General features: G+C 41.2%; 1 protein-coding gene across 1 annotated transcript in view; it reads left to right on the forward strand.

Moving 5' to 3' along the window:
- LRGUK (leucine rich repeats and guanylate kinase domain containing) overlaps window positions 1–22,413 on the forward strand; it is a 109,602-nt gene extending 87,189 nt beyond the window's left edge. Inside the window, exons 16-21 of the mRNA XM_088832612.1 lie at window positions 4,341–4,483; window positions 7,805–7,893; window positions 11,206–11,325; window positions 13,922–13,927; window positions 16,385–16,527; window positions 21,937–22,413. Coding sequence (XP_088688738.1) covers window positions 4,341–4,483; window positions 7,805–7,893; window positions 11,206–11,325; window positions 13,922–13,927; window positions 16,385–16,527; window positions 21,937–22,067 — 632 coding nt within the window. The 3' untranslated portion in view covers window positions 22,068–22,413. The remainder of the gene's footprint in view (window positions 1–4,340; window positions 4,484–7,804; window positions 7,894–11,205; window positions 11,326–13,921; window positions 13,928–16,384; window positions 16,528–21,936) is intronic.
- The last annotated feature ends 1,808 nt before the right edge of the window (window positions 22,414–24,221 follow it).

Here is a 24,221-nt window from a genome sequence, read left to right on the forward strand (position 1 = left end):
CTTTCTAATGCACTGAGCAATTTTCCACTACAAATTGTGTAACTAGCCTATTAAAAATAAATAAATATTTAAAATTGTGTAGCAGATTATTACACTTTAATTTGTTTCTGGTCCTTTTTATGGTTACATATTTCAACATTGAAACTTTCACAGAGATTTTTGTAGCTATTTGCATTTTATATATGTATATGTATTTAATCATGGTAGGCATATATTACTCTTGCTAATTAAAAAAAAAAACTCACTACTACCGAAATAAACATGTTTTTTAAGCCCCATTTGAGTGGGGAAAGAAAGGAATGATTCTGGCTGTCTGAGAACTTTTGTGGGAAAATTAAAACCTACTTCCAAGTCATACAATTCTATGTGTTTTCAGAGAGAGACAAACTCTGGTGCGGATTCATTTATTTTGTTGTTGTTGTGAAGTTTTAACTGTTTTTTAAAAAAATGTATACTTAAAGTGTTCAGGAACTTCCCTGCTGGCTCAGTGGTAAAGAATCCTCCTGCCAATGCAGGAGACATGAGTTCAGTCCCTGATCCAGGAAGATCCCACATCCTACGGAGCAACTAAGCCTGTGCCCTGGAGCCCAGGAGCTGCAACTACTGAGCCCACATGCCACAACTACTGCAGCCTTGCGTCTTAGAGCCCATGCTCTGCAACAAGGAAAGCCACCCCGATGAGATGCACCCCAGCTCGAGAGTAGCGCTTACTCTCCACAACTAGAGAAAAGCCCGTGCAGCAATGAAGACCCAGCACGGCCAAAAATAAAGAGGAAAAGTGTTCAGTCTCATGTCTTTAGACAATAGAGTGACTTATGTGCTTTGCTAAACAAGTAATCTTACAGCTATAGAAAAATTGGTTATCGAAATAGGGATTTTTATTTTTAAAAATATTTACAATCTGACTCCCAAATTCTAATTTTATTACTAGTTATTAAAATGACTATGTGCCAATGATATTAGGTCATCAGCGTTTTTTCTTTCCTCCTTTTTTTGCAGTACAAGGTCTTATTTTGTTTGTGTAATAATGTGTTATGAAATACACACAGATGTTTTATCTTAGGTACATGGCTTCTACTGCATTTGTTATTTGGTTGGATTCTATGCTCATTTTTTAAACGTCTTATATAAATATTATTTTAATTCACTGCCAAAGGGTATAATTCTAAATAAAGTAAGTTATTTTGAATTCATTTGAGATATAGTTCTGGTTGTTCCAGATATTTCATTTATATTTTCCTGTATTTGGTAATGATACCAATCCATAAAATAACTTGAAAATCTGTTATGCATCAGTAAATTCATTTATGCTTCATTATAGGTATTTAAGTAAATATAACTAGCTTATATACTGAAGAACTTGGTAATTTTTGTGGGCTATACAATGACTTATATATAATTTAATGTTGCCTCAAGTTTTACTTTAATTTAGATACTTTGAATAACATCACTTTAAGAAACTTTGTGCAGGATATTATAACCAGTAATAATGATTTTTTAATAACTGAAAAGTAATCTCTCTTATTCATTAATGTATCAAGACATTTGAAACTATATTAAGAACTGTAGCATGTATATTATCATAAGTGACCACTCCAGGTTCGACGCATAAATTTTCCTCTGTTCATTTCTTTGCATTTGTGCTTTTTTAATAAAATTCTTTTTTAGAAATAAAAAAAAAATAATATTTTTACTGGAAAAAAAAAAAAAAAGAACTGTATGAGAAACTCTTTACTATAGGAGTCCAAGTCTTGAAAGTAGTGGCATTTCAATGTAGTCTAATAGTAATCTAAACACAGTATGTTTACCCAGAATGTTTTGTTGCTGAGAAACCATTAAGACATTCATCTGTTGAATTATAGCTCCATTGTATCATTGGATAGAACTTGGTTTGTTTACATTATGGTACAATTGACTTATGGGTGAGAAAGCTGGAAGAAGGGACCCTGACACAAATACTATACATGAAGTAAGCTTTTATAGAGAGAGGATCATTTCTATGGAAATTATAGCTTCTGTTTCTTTAAATTTCATCTTTTTTTTTTTTCAGATTCATCTGATCTTTTTCACAACGCTCTATTCTTTTTTTTTTTTTTACAGTGCTCTAAGAGTCTCATCAAGAGAACAGATGTTTTGGATTTTGTTTGTTTGTTTTAATGAGTATAAGATTCAGTCAGTCCTTCTCTTTTTGTTTTGTTTCCCTTGCCTCAGCCATGCTGAATTCTTTACTGTAATTCAGTTGTGTTAAGCATTCTGCTGGGTGTTTATACAAAGCCATTCTCTCTGCCTGATATGCTTTTGTCCTGTATCAAGGTATTTGGATGCCTTCCTTTATAACTTTAGACCACTGTGCAGATGTCACCTCCTGGGGAGGACTTCCTTTGACCATCATGCTAGTCCTCACTCTGCCTCCTTATCTGCCTTCCTGGTTGCCCTTATCACCACCTGACATTATCTGGTGTGTTCTTTGTCTGTCTAGTCTCCTACATGAAAATGTAAATCCCACAGGTCAAGGACGTTTTATTTACTGCTCTATCCCCAACACTCAGTGTGCTGTCTGGCCCATAGTAGGCACTCAACCAATATGGGTTGGATGACTTTTCCATCCGAAGACTGAATAGAGGATGTTTCCACGTAACAATTGTCTCCTATTATCTCTGTGATTGTTTTAAACTTAACTACTTCAGTGTCTCAAGTGCTCTGTCACCTGGAATTCCTTGGGTGTGGATTCATGCATTTGTTACATCTTCTGAGTCTCTCCCCTTCAAGACAGGTGCTGAATTGTGAAGCTTTAGGACTGATGCTAAATGGCAACCCACTCCAGTGTTCTTGCCTGGAGAATCCCAGGGATGGGGGAGCCTGGTGGGCTTCCGTCTATGGGGTCACACAGAGTCGGACACGACTGAAGTGACTTAGCAGCAGCAGCAGCAGGACTGATGCTAAAGCTGAAACTCCAATACTTTGGCCATCTCATGCGACGAGTTGACTCACTGGAAGACTCAGATGCTGGGAAGGATTGGGGGTGGGAGGAGAAGGGGACGACAGAGAATGAGATGGCTTGATGGCATCACCGACTCAATGGACATGAGTTTGAGTGAACTCCGGGAGTTGGTGATGGACAAGGAGGCCTGGCGTGCTGTGATTCATGGGGTCACAAAGAGTCGGACACGATTGAGGACTGAACTGACTGACTGACCATGGTTAAAAACTTATTTGTCTGCAACAGCTTTTACCTTGCTTGTTTTTGCTGGCTGCAGTGGGGATTGCTACGCAATTTGGTAGGAGTTCGAGTTCAGATTCTATACCAGCACATAGCCCACAATTAAAGTCTGATTTCCCATGGGTGTTTCCATCCTCGGTGTAGGTGAGCCTGTGCCCAGACTAATTCCTTAGATTTCCAGACACGCCTTTTCCAACTTCCCACCTAATAAAGAGCCCAGCCCTGTGTCCAAGCACACAAGGACTTGAAGCACACAGGGGCTGGCCTCGCCTCTCAATCCAGAAACCTCAGGCCCAAAACGTTCTGACCTCTTGGTGTCACTGTCTTCTCCTCTGACTTGGAATCTTCACGTCCAGCACCTGAAAATGTTTCTTTCTTGGTTTCAGTTTTGCTCTGTGTTAAAAACACACTTCTGTTATTTATTATCCACTATTCCATTTTTGTCTTGAGTTGGGGCTCTCATCCCACATCTGTTCAAGTCAGCCGTATTGGTACTGTGGAGATGATTTATTTTGGCGTTTTTATAGCAATACTGAAAATGGTGATATTCCTAATACATCCAAAAGTATTTACACTTGGCCCCATGATACATGAGCAGTGATAGAAATTTAGATTCTTTTTATTCTAGGTCTATGGACATTCTAATGTTTTAAAGGAAACTTTAGACATTTATGTATAAATTCTGCTAAATAGTGACCTCATCATCCATTCCATTCTTTTTAAAAGTTTTTTCTTAGCATTGTGTTTATTATGACTATTATTATTAGCATTCCATGTTTATTATTATTTTAGCCTTTTAGGACAATTTTGTCAAAAGGAAAGTAATTATAAAGGGGACTTTTCAGTTAAGTATCTGGAAGCCTTTAATTCCATTCATAAGTCTTTACTGATCGAACACAAAGTGTACTCCCAGAACGTTTCTACTAGGTCATGTGGACTACCTTTAAATATGTCTTAAGACATATTTTTAGTTATCTTACTTTCAAGTTGACATGCACAGACTTCAAGTATACACTTTGTTGTGTTTGAGCAAATCCAGATATAAAACATTTCCCTCACGTCAGAAAGTTGTTGTATCCTATTTTATGCCTTTTATTTTAAACCTTATTTTTTTCCCTAGGAGATATTAAGAAACCTCAGCTGAAACCTGAAAAGACTTCTAGGAAGTTAAGAGTTTCAAATGAGTTTGAGTCCCTGGATTTTGCAGACAGAAACTACTTTGTGAAATTATGGGCCAGACTTTCGGGCAAAAAAACGCCAGTGGTAAGAAGGGATAGAAGGGGAGGGGGAAGCCGCAACTGAACATTTCGCAGTTCAGACAAAAAGGACATTGGATATTTTAACACTAAGTTTCACCAGAACTGTTCTTTGACAGTGTCAGCTGAAGACAAGCCCCCCTACCCAACACACACTTTCTACACCTCTAAGAATAGGCATGGGTTCTAAAAGTAGAATACTCAGTGTAGATTTTGGGAGTAGCTTCCCCCAGGCTCCTAGTCAAAACTCTGACAGTTCTAGTTAATAGGCACAGAAAAGCACTACACAGAATTAATACTGTAAAATATATATGTTCCAAGGGAAAACTCGCTTTGATGTTGAGATACAATTTTGAATATTCTTGTGCTAAGCCTTCAAAGCAAGTCCACTCAAAGAGTCCGTGTTTTATAAGCTTGCAGAATGTAGACTTGTCCCATAAATTGCTCTCATCCCTTTCTTCAAGAACTTAGAGAAGTCAGGACGGACAGGAGTTGGCCTGCATTCACATTAGGCCATGTTCTTTTCCTGTTTGTGATGGGTTTTCTGTGAATGTTGGGAATACAGAGACCTAAATCGTTGCCACTTCTGCAGAAGTGATCCTGGAGTGCAGGAAATGTCCTATTTGTTTATACAAAATGAATTGAATCTGGAATTGTTCCCACCTACTAGAATCTGTGGGAAATCAAATATCAGTCATTAAGAGTGGGGATCACTCCCAGTCTTTGGATTGAGTTCAAGAATCCTGAGGTTCACACCATCCTGGAAATTTAGGGATGGGAAGGGCCCCTGGTCTCCAGACTATCATGGTTACCATGGTGATGCACCTTGTCTGAAACCCTGAGTTCCATTCCGAGCCAGTGGTTCTGGTATTCTCCAGATCTCCTCCTGCAAATACCTCACCCAGTGCCACCTCCTGAGGTCTCACCACACCCTAGGAGCTCCCTCGACATGAGGGGCCCATCAGCCCCCGTCCTTGTAGTCCTGGGAAGCCCAGCTCTTTTTTTTCCCATCACTTTCTCTCTGTATCTGCTCTCCCACCCTCCTTGGATGGTGCATCTTTATGTTCCTTTGAGCTTAGACTTTCAAATATAAGTTCTTTGTTTAACTTTCCAGGGCATGGTGTATCCAGACTGTGAACTCCAGAACACACATTCTTGGCCATCTTTATTCTTTTTTCTTTTTCCTCTAATATATTTTAAAAAATATTTCCACCTTTATGTATTTATCCATTTGGGGGGCAGTGCTATCCACAGCATGTAGGATCTTAGTTCCCAAACCAGGGAACAAACCCACTGCCCCTTCATTGGAAGCCCAGAGTCTTAACCACTGGACCACCAGGGAAGTCCCTTGGCCACCTTTATTCTTTAGTGATAAGTCTGTGTCTTAACAAGCAGAACCAGCTCATGTCCCAGTTAGGTTGTCCTGCCACTAAACCTCATACACACTGATGGGAAACACACATCATTGCCTCGCAGCCTCTGCCTGTTAATGTGTATCCATGCTTTATTTAAACATGACCAACCTGAATGTTACCTGCTAGAAAGTTTTCAGGTCCAAGTAAAGGCAGCTTTTCTCTGGTCAAGGGCACTCAGGTACTCAGGAGTGAGAACAGAGGAACAGAGATGAAATACACACACGCTGGGTTCTCAGCTATAATTCATCTCCAGCATCTCAACATAAAATTCATGAATATTATGCAGGAACTGGAGAGTAGAGGGTATGATCAAAAGGCAATATGAGAGTAGAAGGGGCCACGTTGGTGGGGGGAGGAGAGCAAGTAAGCAGACCACATGTTGTCAAAAATTCTCATGAGCTTTGACGTGCCCAGGGTCATGACTTATCTACAGCCACCTCCCTGAGAAACTGTTCAGCCCCCATAATCCAGGTCTTCTCGAGCCTAGTGTGGAAATCTGCTGTGTTCTGTGTTAGAAGGTTGGAAGTTTTTCATCCATGATGGCAACAGCGCTCAAGCCCCTTGCAGCCCAAGGTTCTGGTAACTTCACCTGCCAACACTGGTGGAGATAAAATGTAACAGAGTAGTTTCATAGAAAAGCAAAGCAAATCTCCCCAAGAACCAACAGATTCAGTCCTCAGAAATGAGAGCAGAGGTAGTGCTAAATGGCTGCTGTCATACACATGAGGTGAATGTGCCTGAGATTATTTTTAGTGTCTCATTTTCTTGTAAATATTATGAAAATTCAATGCTATTTTGAAATTTTAAGTGTTTATCAACTTTTAGGATAGTTCATAGGTAATCAACCTCTTGCACAGCTGTTATAATGCTGCAAAATGAACCACAACCTTCTTAAGATCATCACAATAGAAGTTTAATGAGGTGTTACGGAGGAGATCATAAATAGCCTTTGTTGGTGTTGTTCAGTCGCTCAGCTCAATCGTGTCCGACTCTTTGCGACCCCATGGACTGCAGCACACCAGGCTTCCCTGCCCTTCACCATCTCCCAGAGCTTGCTCAAACTCATGTCCATTGAGTCGGTGATGCCATCCAACCGTCTCATCCTCTCTATCCTCCCCTTCTCCTCCTGCCTTCAACCTTTCCCAGCATCAGGGTCTTTTCCAATTAGTTGGCTCTTCACATCAGGTGGCCCAAGTATTGGAGCTTCAGCAATCAGTCCTTCCAATGAATATTCAGGGATGATTTCCTTTAGGATTGAAAACAGACTTTATGCGTCACTTATAATTTGGAAGGGGCTTTCATGTAAATTATCTCATGTACCCCTCACTGCAACCCTTAGGAGAAGCTATTTTTTAATTCTTTTTGCTTTCCCTGCATAAATCCCTATGTATTTTTGAAACTTTTTCTTGGATTGGGGAAAGTAATTGCAACTTCCTCGGTCAGATATCTATATCATAAATCGTTCATCCTCCAAATTAGAAATGTTTGTGCTTTTTGGTATTTAGTGATGGTGATGGGGTGTTGGTGAAATTCTGGAGGAAAACCTCCTATCTGTCGCATTTCAGATTCATACTTATCATGAGATATATTCCTTCAGTTACTGTGTGTGCAAAAATCTGATAAAACTAAAAAGATAGTAATAGTCTGTATCATCAAGAGATAATCTCATTAGAAAGATGTAGGAAATAATGTGACATGTTAATAAAAATTGCCACATTTATTGCAGTCTTCATAAAAATATTTTTGTTTTATAACGTTTTCTTTCTTTCCACTGGACAAATATTGTTTTGTAGACCTTTTTTATTCTTTCCACACATTTGACAATCTCTCTCAAGAAGAGGATGATTATAGCTACTTTAATACCTGAGATATTTTTAACATCAGTATAATTATAGATCGTATTTCTTGCCTAGGAAAGAGAGTCTTTGGCGAGACAGTATGAGACAGCCCGGCAGACCCTAATGGGAAACACACCTCCTCAGCACACGTTCCTATTTCAAAGGTAGATATTTGTCACTGTGTTTATAGTTGGGCATCTTTAGATTGATTTTTTAGTATCCAAATATACCAAAAGAATCCTAAATCGTCAGCATAACCAGGGACCTTTGTACTAAAATGGACCTGGTTGTAGTAAACCTAGTTCTAGAAGTTGTATTTCCCTTTCATTTATACATGTTTTTAAAGGCACAGTATACTCACTGTTGCTAGAAACAGATGATTTTTTGCAGTCTTTGAGGACTGCAAAGGATGATATTTCTGGTCGTGTTTGAATATAAGTATCTGCCTTCACCGATGCTTTGATGATGGAAGGTTAATTTTATCCCGTTGAATATCCTGTCCTTGTCCTTCCTGAATCTCAAAACAATAGTAGTTAATGATTTGTGGGATCATTTGTTTAATGTCTCCTTTCCACATTAAACTGTAAATTCCATGAGGATGGGGACCGTTGTATCTTTATTAATCCATGAATTCTCCATCCTTAATATGCAATGGTTCACTTAGTCCCTGATGCATAGTAGAGGCTTCATAGATATTGGTGGCTATAATAATTACTGTTCTATTAATTATCACATGTGACGAGGCACATTTCAACTTTAAGAGATACTCGAAATGAATAACCAGGATGTTTATGAAATGTTTGTGTTTTATTTTCTCATGAATGTTATAGGCTTCAGTATTCTGAATTCTCTTTTCTGTGTGACCTTTTGGAAAGTTCAAGTAGTAAAGTGATGCCCCTCTTTTCAGAAAGTTACTAAGAGCACTGATAAGACCTTAATTATAGTGTTTTAAAAAGCTTTTTAAAGTGCAGTGATTCAAGAAAGCAGAATGCAAAAGCCATATTAAAATGTTTTTCAATTTCACTTCTTTTTATTGTCTGCCCTTGTACCGCAAGGAGATCCAACCAGTCCATTCTAAGGGAGATCTATCCTGGGTGTTCATTGGAAGGACTGATGCTAAAGCTGAAACTCCAATACTTTGGCCACCTCATGCGACGAGTTGACTCACTGGAAAAGACTCTGATGCTGGGAAAGGTTGGGGGTGGGAGGAGAAGGGGCGACAGAGAATGAGATGGCTGGATGGTATCACCGACTCTGTGGACATGAGTTTGAGTGAACTCAGGGAGTTGGTGATGGATAGGGAGGCCTGGCGTGCTATGATTCATGGGGTCGCGGAGAGTCGGACACGACTGAGCGACTGAACTGAACTTAACTGAATTTTAAGCTATCTGTTGAAAATATTTAACCCAATATAAATTAAGTTTTATCTTTGTCTTCTACGTAGAAAAAAAAAGTGTGATTTCTTTTCTCCATATTGGTAAGCTATCTTTGGATAGTCTGATTCTAAAGGCGGGCTATATGGAATATACGAAGTTCTACTGGAGGAGGGGGCACGGGTGGTAGTCAGGAGATGAGCAGTACACCCCAGAGCAGTTCAAGTAGGGGCTTGTCCGACCTCTGACCAGCTGAGCAGCCATGCCTACTGACACACTGTGGACATTTTAAATCTGAGCCTCTTAATGGGTCATACAAGGGCAGAAGGGTGCTCTGAAATTTGCATGCCTTTATATGCAACCGGTCTACTTTGCACATATCGACTCTATTTAACAAGTCTAGAGTGAATAGCGGTAGGATTTATTCACTAAAAGTAGTTAATGATTCTTTCAAGTCATTGCCTGGGAGAAATATCAATAACCTCAGATATGCAGATGACACCACCCTTATGGCAGAAAGTGAAGAGGAACTCAAAAGCCTCTTGAGGAAAGTGAAAGTGAAAGAGGAGAGTGAAAAAGTTGGCTTGAAGCTCAACATTTAGAAAACTAAGATCATGGCATCTGGTCTCATCACTTCATGGGAAATAGATGGGGAAACAGTGGAAACAGTGTCAGACTTTATTTTTGGGGGCTCCAAAATTACCGCAGATGCTGATTGCAGCCATGAAATTAAAAGACGCTTACTGCTTGGAAGGAAAGTTATGACCAACCTAGATAGCATATTAAAAAGCAGAGACATTACTTTGCCAACCAACGTCCATCTAGTCAAGGCTATGGTTTTTCCAGTGGTCATGTATGGATGTGAGATTTGGACTATAAAGAAAGCTGATTGCCGAAGAATTGATGCTTTTGAACTGTGGTGCTGGAGAAGACTCTTGAGAGTCCCTTGGACTGCAAGGAGATCCAACCAGTCCATTCTAAAGGAGATCAATCCTGGGTATTCATTGGAAGGACTGATGCTAAAGCTGAAACTCCAATACTTTGGCCACCTCCTGCGAAGAGTTGACTCACTGGAAAAGACTCTGATGCTGGGAGGGATTGGGGGCGGGAGGAGAAAGGGACAACAGAGAATGAGATGGCTGGTGGCATCACCGAGTCAATGGACATGAGTTTGAGTGAACTCCGGGAGTTGGTGATGGACAGGGAGGCCTGACGTGCTGCGATTCATGGGGTGGCAAAGAGTCGGACACGACTGAGCGACTGAACTGAACTGATAGATGAAAAAAGGATATTTTATACTAGAGTTCAGTAGAAAGTAAAACAGTAGAATTTTTATAAATATTTTATTCTGATATTATTTCAAAGTATTAGATTACAAACAAAACTGGAAAATATCTATTTCAGTTTTTATAGCAGTTGATATATTGCTGGACTTCACTTAACAAATAGGTGAGGATTTACAATAGAATATGCACTAATCAATAGGAAGATAATCTGCCTATATTAATGTCTTAATGGATAAGGAATATTCAGAAAAATACAAATTTGCTTAATCTATAAATTAAAATGTAATACCAGTGTCTAAGACAAGCTCTGATGTGTTTGTAAGTGTATACATTTCAGTTCAGTTCAGTTCAGTCGCTCAGTCGTGTCCAGCTCTTTGCGACCCCATGAATCACAGCACACCAGGCTTCCCTGTCCATCACCAACCCCCGGAGTTCACTCAAACTCATGTCCATCGAGTCAGTGATGCCATCCAGCCATCTCATTCTCTGTCGTCCCCGTCTCCTCCCGCCCCCAATCCCTCCCAGCATCAGACTCTTTTCCAGTGAGTCAACTCGTCGCATGAGGTGGCCAAAGTATTGGAGTTTCAGCTTTAGCATCAGTCCTTCCAGTGAACACCCAGGATTGATCTCCTTTAGAATGGACTGGTTGGATCTCCTTGCAGTCCAAGGGACTCTCAAGAGTATACATTACATTATTCCAAATAGATTTCGTGGTCAAATGCATTTACTTGCGATGCAAGAGTCAGTATTAGGTATAACATGTGTGTATATGCTTGGTACCATTACAGAATTCTGTGGATCTTTTTTCCAATTTCAGGGGTCTGGTACCAGCACCCATCATCAATAGTCTACGTTATTTTACAGCGTTAGAACTCAAGAAAAGTTTTGAGCTTTATGGAGATGATTTTAAAGCCCCGTTTGAACCTTCTGAAAAGAGGTGAGTTGAGTTTTGTCGGATAGAATAAATTATTTTCTGCTGGTTAGTTACAGTCATGGTGCTTATGCCTAGACTTCAGAGAATTCCTGAAGCTGGGAAGCAGGCCCCACCATGGAATATGAATGGAGTAGATCTGAGCTCTCTAGTGGGGGCACAGCCTTATAATCAAGGTTTACTGGAACCTAAGAAGCTTCTCTTTGGGACTTTGAACCTTGAGGGAATGACACACAGATGCAGGGGCAGTTTGAGATCATTCAAGTCACCAGTGTGAGTCCGGTGTGGAGCGCAGCAGTGACGTCTACCACTCCTGTACTGCAGCTTGGCTGTGTTCTTGGCACCTAGCTCTTGCCAGGTTTAAAAGCCCGGTTCTCTAGTTTTCCATTAAATCTGCAAACTACCAGATAGCTTTTCATTGACTCCCTTTTTGAAATTTAAATTAGCCAGAGTTGGTGTCTGTAATTTGTAATCCACATCTCAGATTAGTACAATTGAAAGTGTTTACTAGCTGATGCTCTCGATTTTTATTATAAAAGTCTTTTTTTTTCCTGGGTCCTGATTTTAATATGTCAAACTGTGATTCAAAACCTGATATGTGTAGGTTGGGAACTCCATATAGGCCCTCCCGCTGATTTTAGTGCTTGACTTTTGTGCGCATTCTATTCCATTCCATTTCTACTTCAGCTGTCCCTGCTACTACTGTGGACTGTCTCTCTATAGGTCTTAAATCCATGCTTCTCAAGCAAAGATGTGGCTGGTTGAGTCAATCATCTTGGGTAGAAATCTCTAGCTGGACTCCTCACAGGTAACATAGGTAACAAGCTGGTCTATAATTGGTGGCCCCTATGTCAGATAACCACCTTTTTTTCTAATCATCTGTGGCCAGAGCAGTGACAGAGAACTAAGTAAAGAACTCTTCAGCAGGAGTTTGTGGGTTTGGTCTCTCTGAATGCATGACGACAAAATAGACAAGAAGTGACCGGAAGCAAGCACACTAAAACGTTAGCAGTGGGTATTTGTCTAGAACTATCGGTTATTTTTATTGTCTTCATCTATTTTTCTGTAAATTCTAAATCATCCACACAGCATATATGTGTTTTATTTTTAATATCCTAAAATGTTAAAAAAAAAAACTCATGAGAATTTGATGAAATATTCAGTAAATTGGAAAAATTGGTCCTATAATACAATTAAGTTGCTCATTGCTTCTATATATTAAAATAAATTTTGGGTAAATTATAAAGTAAAAATGAAGTTGCTCAGTGGTGTCCAACTCCTTGAGACCCCATATACTGTGGGTGTTCATTGGAAGGACTGATGCTAAAGCTGAAACTCCAATACTTTGGCCACCTCATGCGACGAGTTGACTCACTGGAAAAGAGTCTGATGCTGGGAGGGATTGGGGGGTGGGAGGAGACGGGGACGACAGAGAATGAGATGGTTGGATGGCATCACTGACTCGATGGACATGAGTTTGAGTGAACTCTGGGAGTTGGTGATGGACAGGGAGGCCTGGCATGCTGTGATTCATGGGGTCGCAAAGAATCAGACACAACTGAGCGACTGAACTGAACTGAACTGATACTGTAGCCTACCAGGCTCCTCCATCCATGAGATTTTCCAGGCAAGAGTACTGAAGTAGGTTGCCATTGCCTTCTCCAGGGGATCTTCCCAACCCAGGAATCGAACCCAGGTTTCCCTCATTGCAGGCAGATGCTTTACCATCTAAGCCGTCAGGCTAGTAAATTATAAAGAGTTAAATACAAATTAAAAGATGCTTGCTCCTTGAAAGAAAAGTTATGACCAATCTAGATAGCATATTAAAAAGCAGAGACATTACTTTGCCAACAAAGGTCCATCTAGTTAAAGCTATGTTTTTTTCCTGTAGTCATGTATGAATGTGAGAGTTGGACTATAAAGAAAGGTGATTGCCGAAGAATTGATGTCTTTGAACTGTGGTGTTGGAGAAGACTCTTGAGAGTCCCTTGGACTGTGAGGCGATCCAACCAGTCCATTCTAAAGGAAATCAGTCCTGAATATTCATTGGAAGGACTGATGCTGAAGCTGAAACTCCAATACTTTGGCCACTTATGTGAAGAACTGACTCATTTGAAAAGACCCTGATGCTGGGAAATATTGAAGGCAGGAGGAGAAGAGGCCGACAGAGGATGAGATGGTTGGATGGCATCACCAACTCGATGGACATGAGTTTGAGCAAGCTCTCGGAGTTAGTGATGGACGGGGAAGACTGGAGTGCTGCAGTCCATGGGGTTGCAAAGACTGAGTGACTGAACTGAACTGAAATACAAATCAGTGCTTATAACATCAATAGTGTGTTAAAAGTCAGATGCAAATGTATATCCAGCATATAGTGTAGTTTTAAAAATATTCATGTATGTGTAACATGAAAAAACACTAAAAAGATATATACCAAAATATTATCAGTTATTATCTCCTAGTGATGGGATTATGGCCAATTTTTTTTTCTTTGTTCTTCCCCATATTTTCCAACAGTGAGCATTTTATAATTTTTGAGGTATTAATGTAACTCTAAAATGTCATTTTAGAAGTCTGCCACGACAAAGGAATGTTTTATGAGGGTGATGTTTCATCATGAGAACGCCAACCTAAAAAATGAGTAATGGCTTCCTTAATTTCTAAGTTTTATTGTCATAACATTTTGGGTTTCCTTTGAGAAATTTGATAACAAAAAACTAGAGTCCCCACTAAATGGTTCCCCCAAGTCTGCACCTCTCACTGGATACTAGATACGCTAGATAAAATTAGTTAACTCATTATAGTGACAATGTTGAAACTGTAGATCTCATTTATTCATGCTCTCAGTTTTTAGTACAGTTATGTAGCTTGATAGGAACACTGAGAGAAAGAATGTCTCCATTTAGGCTGTTATAACAAATTACCATAGGCTGAGTGGCTTAACCAAAGGATGGTTATGTCTTAAAGTTCTGGAGCTGAGAAGTCTGAGATCAGGAGGTCAGCATGGTTGGGTTCTTATGAAGATCCTCTTCCTAGTGTGCAGATGGCTGGCCTGCTGTGTCCCCACACGGCAGAAGTGAGCTGCCTTTTGTCCTTTCTTGAAAGTTGCAGTCATGTCCGACTCTTTGTGGGGAGCCCATGAACTCCACAGTCCCTGGAATTCTCCAGGCCAGAATACTGGAGTGGGTAGCCTTTCCCTTCTCCAAGGGATCTTCCCAACCCAGGTCGAACCCAGGTCAAACCCAGGTCGAACCCAGGTCTCCCACATGGCAGGCAGATTCTTTACCAGCTGAGTTATTTCTTATAAGAGTGTTAATCCCATTCAGGAAGGCTGCACCTCCAGACCTAGTCACCTCCCAAAGGTCTTATCTCTTTACCCCATCATATTGGGGGTTAGGATTTCGACATATAAATTTGGGCAGAGTTGGGGAGGGACACAAACACTCAGTCCATAGCAGAATTAAAAAAAAAAAGAATTAAAAATTGCTTACTAGACTGCAATGAGCTTATCTATTAACTGTTCCCATGGTGAAAAGGGTGGGTCAGACCTTCACTCAAGTCTGCTTCCACCACTTGGTAACGCCTGTGTCTTTCAACCCCACCACTTTTTGACTTCTGACTTTCAAAGCATTTTCATTTACTACGTCCTTTGATACAAAGGAACAGTAATTGTTTGAAAGGCAGAACTTGCAGTGATCCCTTTCTTGGTGTGTGTTTTAAATGAAGAGGTATTCTTTTCTAAAAATAAGAGACCAAACCGTCTGTCTTTTGAGTTGAATTGCGTTCCCCCACAAATGTGTATGTATTCACATAAATTGATATGGAAAACATTCAGAGCCTCAAAACATAAAGAAAAGTAAATAGTTCATGCTGCTACTGCTGCTAAGTCACTTCAGTCATGTCCGACTCTGTGTGACCCCATAGACGGAAGCTCACCAGGCTCCCCCGTCCCTGGGATTCTCCAGGCAAGAACACTGGAGTGGGTTGCCATTTCCTTCTCCAATGTGTGAAAGTGAAAAGTGAAAGTAAGTCGCTCAGTCGTGTCTGACCCTTAGCGACCCCACGGACTGCAGCCTACCAGGCTCCTCCATTCATGGGATTTTCTAGGCAAGAGTACTGGAGTGGCTTGCCATTGCCTTCTCATAAAAGCTAATTAATAGATACAAGAAATAATGATTAATCTTGCTGTGAACAAAGCTCAGCTGTTCACAGTGCTCTCTCTGAGAAATGAGCTCCGAAGGTGGGTAGATTTGCCCACCCCCACGCCCCTGCACCTTGGAGGAAGCAGGAACAGGTAGAACCCAAAGGAGAGCAGCTTGCTGATAGGAAGTGCACTGGCCCAGAGGCAGAGACTCCTGGCATCCAGATCACACCCCAGCGTTGTCCTTAAAAGGGGAACGAACATCTAGCAACAGTTATGCCCAATGTATGGTCCAGATCAGACGGCCTAGCATGCTTTCATCTTTTCTGACCTTGAAATAGCAGAGACTGCCTGTATAAACTGCACTTGATTCAAAGGGCTTCCCAGGTGTCTTCGTGGTAAAGACTACACCTGCCAATGCAGGAGATGCAAGAGATGTGGATTTGATCCCTAGTTTGGGAAGATCCCCTGGAGAAGGAAATGGCACCTTACTCCAGTATTCTAACCTGGAAAATTCCTTGGACAGAGGGGCCTGGCAGGCTACAGTCCATGGGGCTGCAAAGAGTTGGACATGACTAAGTGACCGAACATATACACATACATATAAACACACACTCTAAAGTCCTAGGAATCAGGATCCATGCCTGACTCATCTTGTTTTATAGATGTCAGAACCTCTTACCATGCTCTTTGCAAATATTCAGTGATGTTTTGTATAATGGATGAGAACTTTATGCTAATATATATACTACTTAATATGTCAGCTGCCAATAGGTCTTGACTAAGTATTGTTGAAAATTTAAGCTCAACAGAGATACTTTTGCAAACTACTGAATAATTTGACAACGATAACCCAATGGTCATATGGACATTCATGGTTTTGCATCTCAAAGATATCATCCATTTTTCATTTTTCAATGTCAGGGATTCCAGTGATTCCATGCAATATCCTGAATTACTTCATTCTTGTCCATGGTCAAAAGATTTGCCTTTTCGGCCTCCAGAAGACAGTATTTATTCACACCCAGACTCAATATTAGGTGATACTGAGGATCATGCCCTAAAAGGTATGAGTCATTTACATATGGTTCTCATATAGATATTCATATTATATCTATTTTCCAATGTCTTTGTGTTTTCTGATTTTTAAAAATTAAATGAGTGTTTTACATGAGAATCCATCCGTTGAGGCAGGATGGGTTATTTATCCCACATCGCAGCAGGTGAGAAACAAAGTTCGAAAAGATCCAGAATGTGCCCAGGGTTACTTAGCTATTCAGGGTGGGCGCTGCTGCTTGGCTCATCTGACCACACTACCTGCAGGGGTGTTGTGGAGTGAGGGGTGCTATTTTATTAATAGCAGCTTGGGCTCCATTCAGTGAAGGTGAAGAAAAGCAGGGAAGGTTTCGTGTTATTGACCAATCTCCTGCTCCAGGGGTCTGGCAGAATGCTGATGGTTCAGGGCTTGAAGGATCAGACTCAGCCCCCACTCCCCTGCACCCCCTTTATACACCTAGCTGCCCACCAGACTTGCGAATGTGTATCGCCAGCTCAGACAGGATGATCATTGCACTTTTGTCTCTGGCACTGTTCATAAAGGACATTGAGTAAAGACCTGAAACAATGTGGGGAGACTGAAGAGCTGGAGGTGAAAATGGAAAAGGGGGAGAGTAGCCCATATGGGGCTCTGTGAGCAATTGATAGAGGGATGAATAAATTGGGGGGAATTCTCTAGGACCTGGAGGCAGGGAGCCACCATGAGTAACCTGAGGTGGGATGGGGTGACCTGCTTGAGCCCAGAAGGCTTGAGGATCGGCTGCTTGCTCAGGTGACCATGGGAACCAGAAGGAGGGTACAGACATGTTAGGTCGCCAGCGACAAGAGGACACAGTAGGTGGCATTCTCCAGAAGGAAGGTCCTGAATCAGGCACCTTCTAACCATTTCTCTTCAGGTGGTGTCTTCAGGACAGCTGACCAAGTATCTTCAAGGATTTTACTCATAAAATCCATAAGAATCAACCATAGAATTAGAATCTGTTGGACCAGTTAGTGGTGAAGAACCTGCCTGCCAATGCAGGAGGTGCAAGAGATGTGCATTCAATCCCTGGGTCGGCAAAACCCTCCAGAGGAGGGAATGGTAACCCACTCCAGTATTCTTGCCTAGAAAATTCCATGGACAGAGGAACCTGGCAGGCTAGTCCATGGGATCACAAGAGTCAGACCCAACTGAGCCTAGCACACGGCCTGAAACAAAGGACTGCCAGGTATTTCTCCAGCAAAGATGAGTTTACTGGGGCTTAAGCTGAGAACTGCAAATTAGGGGTCTACAACCACATGCAAGGCAAAGAAAGGAGAAAGCTTTTTACAGGGAGGGAACGTAAGTTGGGAGAGCTTTAGTAAACAAGGAGTCCATGGCTTTTCATTGCCTGAGTCCTTCCCAAGAAAGAAGAGGAGTCTTTCTTCCTCCTGGCGGGCTCTACTATGGTCACAGGACACAACAGCCCCAAATTTATTTAATTGAGATTTCTGTTTATTAATATATATATTTTTACAAGCCCCAAGTCTCACATTCCAGGAAATAATCCCAACTTCTCAGGTAGACATACTGTGTCATCTCACAGGATGTGGGAAGTGCTCTGGGAACCCTTTAAAGGCCGTGAGCTGCCACTTCAAAGCCTGAGGAAATACAGGAGCCCTGGGCCAAACATGCCCCCAAGGTCCATCATGGTTCTGGCTTCCCATAGGACATGTTCCCAGACCTTTCCCATCTCATTTCCCCTCCTCTGCCTGTCTCCTTCCTTATAAATGGAATCCTTAGAGTTGAAAACTATATTCCAAACCTAGTCTAGCCAGAGCAAAGGGGGGATGCTACCTGTGGGGCAGGGCTATGGAAACAATATTGCATTAGGGATCAGAAGACCTGGGTTCCTGTTCCATTTCTACATTGGGCTGGCTACACAGTGTTGGGCAAAGCAATTAATGTCTGAACCTTAGAATTAATAAGGTCTGTCTCACAATGATATAGTAATATCCTGTATTACTGTAATATATATATTATAATATGAGACATAATGTGATAATACAGGTCCAGCAAGATGGGATATGGTGTAAGCAAGAAGTTAAGTGCTAGATACCTGCCAGGTATTATGATTGTAAATTTTTACACACATAGAAGATTGTGGTTGTTTTCTAATGGAATGTTTTGAGGAGATTTATTTCATTGGAATAAATTAGAATGAATGAATGGAATGAATAAAATTGAAATGGGTGAAGTTTTCCTATTTCTTTATCAGCATTGTGATCTTGTGTTGAAAACTGGGCATTTGAAAAAGCAACTACCTCTCTCAGGTGTAGACTGGCTCAGTGCAGGGGAAGCCCTTCACTAATTAGAGGGGTGTGTCCTGAGCCCAGGATCAGCCCAGCCTGAAGGATCAAGGTCTTTTCAGTTCCTTCCTGGGCATGCCCTTTCCCTGGATCTCCGGGGGTGCTTTTTTTTCTCCAGTTCCCCAGTATACACAGATGCTTTTAAATGAGTGTATTAATTTCCCTAAATGTCTTCTTGGAGTCTTAGCTGTTCTCTAGTGTTCCTCAAGTAGGAATCCCTTGTCCCAGGCATCTTTGGGTCTGTGCCTCCTGTGGGGTTTTCCAGGAGCCCTGCCCACTGCTTGCCGTGGCTTCCTCTACCCTGAGATCCCACTTCTAGCCATCTGGGCTCCGAGTTAGGTGATGCAGACACCCATAAGGCTGCCCCTAGATGGGTTAAAATATTACTCTCTCTGATTCTTATGAGAGAGCTGGGAGCCAGACTGTACTTTAACCCCCTGGAAGGGGGAGAGACAAAGATGAGTAAAAACTTCCTTAGATTTCCTACCCTTGTGCATGTGGTTTTCTCATGACTGGGTATTCACTTGGTCACTATGGACTGCTGACTGATTTCCAGAACTCCTATACAGTTATTTTAGCTAGTCTCTAGTTATTCATTTAATGTTTCCCTGGGAGAATAAGGGCCTGGAGCTTCCTAATCTGCCATCTTGCCAACATCTTTCCATCTTTCTATGGTTATCTTCTTAGAAATCACAACACACTACTGGTTCTGGGTCAGTTAAACCCATGTGTGTATAAATATATACACATAAATATTTTTCCCCCACAAACTGCCAAAGTTTTTATTATACAATATATGTGCCATTGATTATATATCAGTTCAATTCAGTTCAGTCGCTCAGTCGTGTCTGACTCTTTGCGACCCCATGAATCACAGCACAGCAGGCCTCCCTGTCCATCACCAACTTCCAGAGTTCACTCAAACTCATGTCCATCGAGTCGGTGATGCCATCCAGCCATCTCATTCTCTGTCGTCCCCTTCTCCTCCTGCCCCCAATCCCTCCCAGCATCAGACTCTTTTCCAGTGAGTCAACTCTTCGCATGAGGTGGCCAAAGTATTGGAGTTTCAGCTTTAGCATTAGTCCTTCCAATGAACACCCAGGACTGATCTCCTTTAGAATGGACTGGTTGGATCTCCTCACAGTCCAAGGGGCTCTCAAGAGTAGTCTCCAACACCACAGTTCAAAGACATCGATTTTTTGGCGCTCAGCTTTCTTTATAGTCCAATTCTCACATCCATACATGACTACTGGAAAAACCATAGCTTTGACTAGACGGACCTTTGTCAGCAAAGCAATGTCTCTGCTTTTTAATATGCTGTCTAGGTTGGTCATAGTTTTTCTTCCAAGTAGCAAGCGTCTTTTAATTTCATGGCTGCAGTCACCGTCTGCAGTGATTTTGGAGTCCAAGAAAATAAAGTCTGTCACTGTTTTCATTGTTTCTCCATCTATTTGCCATGAAGTGATGGGACCAGATGCCATGATCTTAGTTTTTTGAACCATTTACTTAATAAACCTGAATTTGCTAAGGATTAAACTCAGGTGTAGAGAAGGCAGTGGCAACCCACTCCAGTACTCTTGCCTGGGAAATCTCATGGACGGAGGAGCCTGATAGGCTGTAGTCCATGGGGTCGTGAAGAGTCGGACACGACTGAGTGACTTCACCCATTGGAGAAGGAAATGGCAAACCACTCCAGTATTCTTGCCTGGAGAATCCCAGGGACGGAGGAGCCTGGTGGGCTGCCGTCTATGGGGTCACACAGAGTCGGACACAACTGACACGACTTAGCAGCAGCAGCTGCAGCAGCAGCAGCAGCAAACTCAGGTGTGCCAGTTTGTCGATCTTTATTTCCGTCTTCTAAGTGGCAGTATCATTTACCTCCAATGCTTTTCTTATGGTGATGAATTCTCAAAGACAAGACATTCTAAAAATTACTCCTGTCTGTTTTTTCAACGCCCTGAGAGGTAGCTTACCTGGATATGAAAAATGAACTGATTGATAAGGGAGGCTGACTCTGCTACTCTCTGCATTCTTCCTACAGGCCTTTGTTTAAGGTGTTTTTATTACCCTTCCCAGCTTAAAAAAATAATCTCCATGGTGAACAAAAGAGAAGACCAGAAGGAGGAGCCTTGCTGTTTTCCTTTTTTTCCTCTGCTAACACAATATCATCTTCTCAAGGAGTGTGCTGTTCTTGCTCTGAATATACCTTGAAAGTGAAAGTTGCTCAGTCATGTCCGACTCTTTGCATCCCCATGGACTATACAGTTCCTGAATTCTCTAGGTCAGGATACTGGAGTGGATAGTCTGTCCCTTCTCCAGGGGATCTTCCCAACTCAGAGATCAAACCCAGGTCTCCAGCATTGCAGGCGGATTCTGTAAAAGGCCCATATTGCCTTTAACTTTGGGATTGCATTGCTTTGCCTGATAAACTGTGTCTTCCCAATCTTACAGGTCATTCTGTTTTGCTCACTTCCTATAGAATCCTCTAGCCTCACTGTCTTAATTCTTCCTACAATGCTTTCTCTGCCCACTGAGAATGCAGCTTCCTCTGTTGCCAGCATGCTTCTACCTTCAGACTCTATCTTCCAAACTCCTCTTGCTTCTACAGTCCCTGAAGGGACCTAGCTCCATGGTTCATCCTGTGTCCTCATCGGTGAACAGGCCAATCTTAAGAGTATTAGATAAGGTTTCTCTAGGAAGGACTTCAGGGTGTGTGTGTGGGGGATTGTGTGTGTGTATGTGTGTGTATCTGTGTTAAGTCTGCTCATATATGATTGAAAAGGAATATGTGCAGGGCATTGTTGCAAAGGGTATGAGCAGGGTAGAAGAGTAGCATAAGAATTGCTTGCTGTGGCCACCTTTGGGTCATTGGGCAAGTCTATACAACCCAAGGTTTGTCTAACCACACACACGATATATTCTCAACCTTATCCCTATTTTTCTTATTTGGTTGTCATTAATTTTTTATAGTTTGTTATGAATGCATTCTAAAAATTATTCTGTTTTTTATGTCATGCAATGCTTATTTTCTTTGTTTAGTGTACCTAGGGGTTTACTATACATACTGTATTTTTTTCCTTAATGTCTTACAGCACCTCATAAACAACCATTTCCACATGGAAAAGGGGTTCTCCAACATAGAAGACACACGGTCTCAGCCATCAGTCACCCAGGTTCCAACATCAAACCCACCCTCCCTCCGATACCTCAGGGCCGCAAGTAGACCAATGCTCAATGCTTGATCTTAATGTGGAAGATTCTCTCTGATCATGTCTAGTCCCTCTATCTTACCTGGTCATGCATCCTGGCTATGCCTCACTCAACCAACTTCCTACAAAAGAATGTTCTATGTGCCCTAATTCTCTCAATCAACTTCTTTTGTGATTCTCTGAATAGTATCTATCTTTTTGCAAATGTGAGTTATTCTTAGCTTTTATTAATGTAATTTCAGTTTTTCCCATAGCTATGAATGACTCTTCCAGCTGCTTCCTACTCTGAAATATCAGATGGCAAAAATCTCCTAAGATCTCTGCCTTGCTACATGCATAGTGGTTTGGGGATAAAGCCAATGGAGATTGTGTTCTTAAAATTTCAACATGTCCATTTATAACATTAGTGTATACTTCATAGGATTGAAATATTTTGTTCTGATTATGAAAAAATTACAGCATTCCATTTAACTTCTGACCAGCATGATATCTCAACTTGCTTTAGCAATATGAAGAAATAAAGAGTATCAGGTATTTCTTTTATTTTACCCTTTTTAGATTCTGATTATGAAAAGCTTATAAACAATTTTCATCATCTTTGTAGTTTCACTTCCTGCTATCTGCAAAAAAATTTTTTTAATAGTTATAGATGAATCTGGTATTCAGCTGATATGTGTGAGCAAGACTAAGCAGATTGTTAAAATGTTGAAACACATCCCTTTGGATTGGCAAATGGCCTCTCCTCTGCATGATGGTTCATGGGAACCAGAGCCTTCACATAGTACTGCACTGATTGTTAAATATTTTAAATATCAAAATCTGCTAATATTTTCCTTTTTAAAAAAATATCAAAACCTCCTTCAATAACCCTCTTTGCTGTAACTCAAATTTGGATGTAACATGGTATGCTATTGGCTCCTATCTTCCACCTAGCCCTCTTCTCAACTGGAGCTGGTTAAATTCTTTTCTTGGGGGTGGGTGGGAGAGAATGGGAGGGGGAACGTGGAGGAGAGTAATAAGCTGAGCCAGAGAAGGGAGGCAGTGGTCTCTGGAGAAGTAGGGGTGCAGAGAGTCGGTCTCATGCCCCAAGAACCTCAGAAAATAAGATTCACCAGCATCATCTAATCTTCTTAAATGTAATTATGAAATATTTTAGACATACTGGAAGGTATAAAAATAATAATTTCAATTTCAGACAATATGGAAGAGATGCCTTTTAACAATTTCTCCTACTAAGCACAGCTAAAAAAAATGTAAGATTGAGAGATAGAAGCGAGAAGGCAGAGCACCTGAGGACTCTGAGACTTGAGTAATGACACAGTGGTGATTTCTCTGGGTTTCCTTTTGCCATAGACGTTTTCTTTACTGAGCACTGGAGAAGCTCCAGTCCCACAACACTAATGATACAGACATCAAAAGTTCCATCAGAGAGCCTGCTCGCTCTAGCTGAAAGGCTAGGGAAGGAGCAGACTAGCAGCACAGAAACCTTTTAGATAAGAACTGCTTTACTCCAGCTGAACACTGTGAATAAAGACATGGCCCCGTTCTTACTCTCACTCTTGTTAGCAAATTGTTGTTCGTGTCTGACCCCTTGCAACCCCATGAACTGCAGCATGTCCGGCTTCCCTGTCCTTCACTATCTCCTGGAGTTTGCTCAGACTCATGCCCATGAGTCAACGATGCCATCCAGCCATCTCATCCTCTGTCTCCCCCTTCCTTGCCTTCCCTCGGCCTTTCCCAGCATCTGAGCAAATGCTTTCACCCTTTTCTAGCTGCAATGATGCTCACCTTCTCCTCCCTGCTATGATAGTATCAGAACATTTTTTTGTGGCGAGCCAGGACATTTACCACCACCTAGTGTTGAGAACCCTCTCTCAGATCATTTGAATAATCCTGTAAATATATTACAGGAGTTGAATAATTAAAGAATTCTTAATTGAACTATGAAAAAGAAATCTCCAGGCCCAGATGCTTTCACTGGAGAATTTTACCAAGTGTTACAAAAGAATTCATACCAATTCTACATTATCCCTTTCAGAAAGTGAAAAAGGAAGGAACAATTCCCAATTTATTTTCTGAGGCAAATATCCCCTGATACCAAAATGAGGCAGATCATGAAAAGATGCAAAAATGCTTTAACAAAATTTCAGCAAATCAAATTGAGTAAT

Source organism: Moschus berezovskii, chromosome 3, assembly GCF_049115385.1.
Source record: "Moschus berezovskii isolate FMDL1 chromosome 3, NW_MosBer_1.0, whole genome shotgun sequence".
Lineage (NCBI taxonomy): Eukaryota > Metazoa > Chordata > Mammalia > Artiodactyla > Moschidae > Moschus > Moschus berezovskii.